General features: G+C 32.2%; 1 protein-coding gene across 1 annotated transcript; it reads right to left on the bottom strand.

The window, feature by feature from the left end:
• Positions 1-1,058: 1,058 nt before the first annotated feature.
• On the bottom strand, positions 1,059-3,166 carry LOC123322662 (THAP domain-containing protein 1-like). The gene is made up of 4 exons (XM_044910637.1): positions 3,124-3,166; positions 1,721-1,775; positions 1,448-1,643; positions 1,059-1,377 (listed from the first exon to the last, which is right to left on the bottom strand). The coding sequence occupies exons 1-4, from the start codon at positions 3,164-3,166 to the stop codon at positions 1,354-1,356; spliced, it is 318 nt and encodes a 105-aa protein (XP_044766572.1). The 3' UTR covers positions 1,059-1,353.
• Between the last annotated feature and the right edge of the window lie 214 nt (positions 3,167-3,380).

Raw genomic sequence — 3,380 nt, 5'->3', positions numbered from 1 at the left:
GAAACACCCATTAATTCACCCCAGGTCAAGAGAGGGCGCAAAAAAACGGTTTCGTCTCGTAGTATGGAAGTAACCAATCTACATAATTCTAATCTATGCTTTATGGCCAATTTTTATTATTTCGGCTTGATGAAACTGTCAAATTATATTTTTTCCGTTATTTTTGAAACATTAGCTTCAAAATTAAAAAGTATCTGTGAAATTTGAAAAGTTGGGTCCTTTGGCTGAGTACACAGATTTAGCTAGTTCATTGAACTAAAGAAAGAAATGGAAGGGACTCTCGGGTCAGCAAAAGTGAGGCCGACTGAAATAGACAATTGGATGTATATCTTTCTCTCTCTATACTTGCGCAAGGAGAGATAACCTATTAAAGTTTGAATTTAAATTTTTGACGTTTCGTTTTTCTGATTTGAATCGTATTTTTTATCAAATCAGGACGTTTTATGAGTTGATTATGCGATCATAGATAACCTATATGCGATGTGAATTATATTTTTCATAGTAGTGTAGAAGGAATTTAATAATCTTTTTGCCAAATACCTGCAACAATGAGATGGGGATATCTGAAATTTTGGATTCGTTTCTCGAACTGTGATGATTGGAATCATATTTTTCATCAATTCAAGACGTTTTCTGAGTTAATTTTGCGATGTTGATCATATTTTTCAGAGCAGTGCAGACGGAATTTAATAAGTCTTTTTTTGTATGAAAAGAACAGAAATTTGTTCGTTTTAACTAGATTAGTATATTGTGAAAGAATATAATCATGTGAAATTCATCAAGGTTCTAATCTACATGTTGAACATACATATTTTCCTTCTACTATACTGAATTTTAAGTTAATTAAGGAGCGTTGTCCGAAAAAAAACAGGTGTCAATTTTTTCTATATTTTTATTATATACAATATATAAAATAGTTTACATATATCTTCAGTAATAGTCTACAATGAAAAAGAAAATTATTGATTTCAAATAATTTAAATTCACTCGAAAACTTACATGCGCTCTGCTTCTCATCGGATTAGATTAGATTAGATGGATCTTCAAATCTTCAAATGGTGTCGACAGTAATAAACAAATATAAAATATCACAGTGGTAACAACATGCATACAAACACAATAAAAATAAAAAACAATCCTCATCACATATTCTTTCTCCATAAGAACTCTTCTATAGAATATATAGTTTCATTTAAAAGCAACCTTCTCACTTCTCTCTTAAAGTTCATCAAGGACTTGTCATGAAACTCAGAAAGAAGTTTATTATATAGTTTGGGGCCCCAGAAGTCCATGCCCTGGTCTATGCGCTTCAGATGGTGCACTGGAATCTGCAAGGAGTCTTTATTTCTTGTTTCATATGCATGATTTATAGAATTGGTCGGAAAGTTCTTCCACTTCTGATGCACATAACACAATGAGTTGTAGATGAAGAGTGATGGAACTGTAAGTATTCCATGATCCTTGAATGTCTTGGGATATTATTGAATACACTTGGTACAGCATCAAGTTTCAATATTTTTCTTGTATAACTTGGATTATGAAGGTAATCTTCACATATTCTACTATACTTTGAGGGATACCAATTTTCCCTTCCTACAGCAGTAATCCAAAGTTCCAAAATATCTGGGCGTTTAAAAGGAAACCTAAAATAAAATAATATATAATGCTTTTGAAGTCACAAAAAGGGATCTCATAATGAAAATATTTAAAATAGACCTACCTGTGGAAACTATTTGTCTCATTTTTGTTCTGCTCATTGGAGCATCCTTTAGCAACTTGTTGCAACCATCGTTACAAGATTCTGAAATTTACCAATTTTGCGAGACTGCAAACAGTACTGATGTTGATGGGGACAACAATGATTTGAGAAACACAAGAACCTATAAAATACTTTCTCTAAAACTTTATACCACAAATTCACAAACAACTTCAATTCTGAAGATTACTTACTCAGAGGACAGTTAAAATCGAAAGAGGTCTTTTCAGACAGTTTCAACACTTTTAATTTCTTCGGGTGGCCAGGTAAAGGTAATCTGTCCCTTCACTAGATCCATATTTCTCAGAAACCGAAAATCCAGATACTTAAAGGTTTTCGAGTGGGATTTCCCGATTTATTTGAGTTTTTTCAAGTTTCAAGCGAATATTAATCGTGAGTTTTAGCATTCTGAACACTTTTAGATCTCGTTTCCAATTGAACACAACAGAAATCATCCCAAAAACTAATTTAAACTGAGTAATCAACAAAACCGTCAGCTGATTGATGTAAACAAAACATCTAAAAGAGAGAGAAGGGATACCCACCAATAGTCTTTCTCACTCCCACACTTTTGGACACACTTTCTGCCGATTTGCTGAACTGCGGGTCCCTTCCATTTCTTTCTTTAGTTCAATGAGCTAGTTATTCTCAAGGTAATTTTGTTTTTCCAGGGGTGGCAGAGGTCATTGTTGGAAATTAAAATGTAGGTATATATCTTCATTCATTCAATCATTGCTGTATCCCGTTACCTGGAATAAATCTGCAAAAAAGGAGATAAATCCTTCCAAAGTCAATAAAATTAAAAAAATTTTACGCATAACTTCTTAACGATGAATGCCACCAGATTGAAATTACGTGCTTAAATTCGTGTTCTTGGAATACATGTTTTTACTACATTTCTGCTTTTCTGATATTATTATAAAGGGTGTCATGATTAGAGTCATGATTTTTTTGGGACACCTTCTTTCGTCGGATTCGTTTTGGTGAAAAAAAGCATTAGATGCAGCGAAGAAAATTACAAGAAGAAGATACTTTTATACAAATACAAAAAATTGAAATGTTTTCGATATATTTGAGTTTTTGTAGTAACATGATGTCAGCAGATTCATTCATCGCGAGATTCATCGATGACAAAAACTCAAATATCTAGAAAACGGTTCATTTTTTTTGTTTTTGGATAAGAGTACCTTTCTCATGAAATTTTTTTCGCTCCATCAAATACTTCTATTTTCTTCAGATAATGGTCCATATGCATAAAGAAGTAGTAAATGCTTTCACTTTAGTTTATTGAAATGAAATTATACATTTTATAAGCAACTGACAAAGATAGTATTATAATAAAAGCTAATACTCTTCTTTATGCATACGACTCAATATCTTCAGTTCTTCACTTCTGAACGTTATCAGCATGAAGTCTTTACTCCAAATGGTCACACTTCCACACAAAAAGTTCCTTAAATATAGAATATTTTTTATATGAAATCGAAAAAAAAACTCAAACGAGAAATGAACAACAATTCACTGTTTCATTCTTTGGAACGGTGAATGCATCTATAAAGTATTACGCTCAGCATTTTATTCTACTGTTTTGAGTTGAATGCACAATAATACACATGTGGTAGCT

Source organism: Coccinella septempunctata, chromosome 1 (assembly GCF_907165205.1).
Source record: "Coccinella septempunctata chromosome 1, icCocSept1.1, whole genome shotgun sequence".
NCBI lineage: Eukaryota > Metazoa > Arthropoda > Insecta > Coleoptera > Coccinellidae > Coccinella > Coccinella septempunctata.
This window is presented reverse-complemented; position numbering and strand designations above follow the sequence as displayed.

Coding starts and splice junctions, on each gene's coding strand:
- LOC123322662 (XM_044910637.1), bottom strand. CDS start 3,166: ATGCTGATAACGTTCAGAAGTGAAGAACTGAAGATATTGAGTC. Junction 1,776..3,123: donor AGAACTGAAGATATTGAGTC/GTATGCATAAAG, acceptor GGTTGCAACAAG/TTGCTAAAGGATGCTCCAAT. Junction 1,378..1,447: donor ATTCAAGGATCATGGAATAC/TTACAGTTCCAT, acceptor GAACTTTCCGAC/CAATTCTATAAATCATGCAT.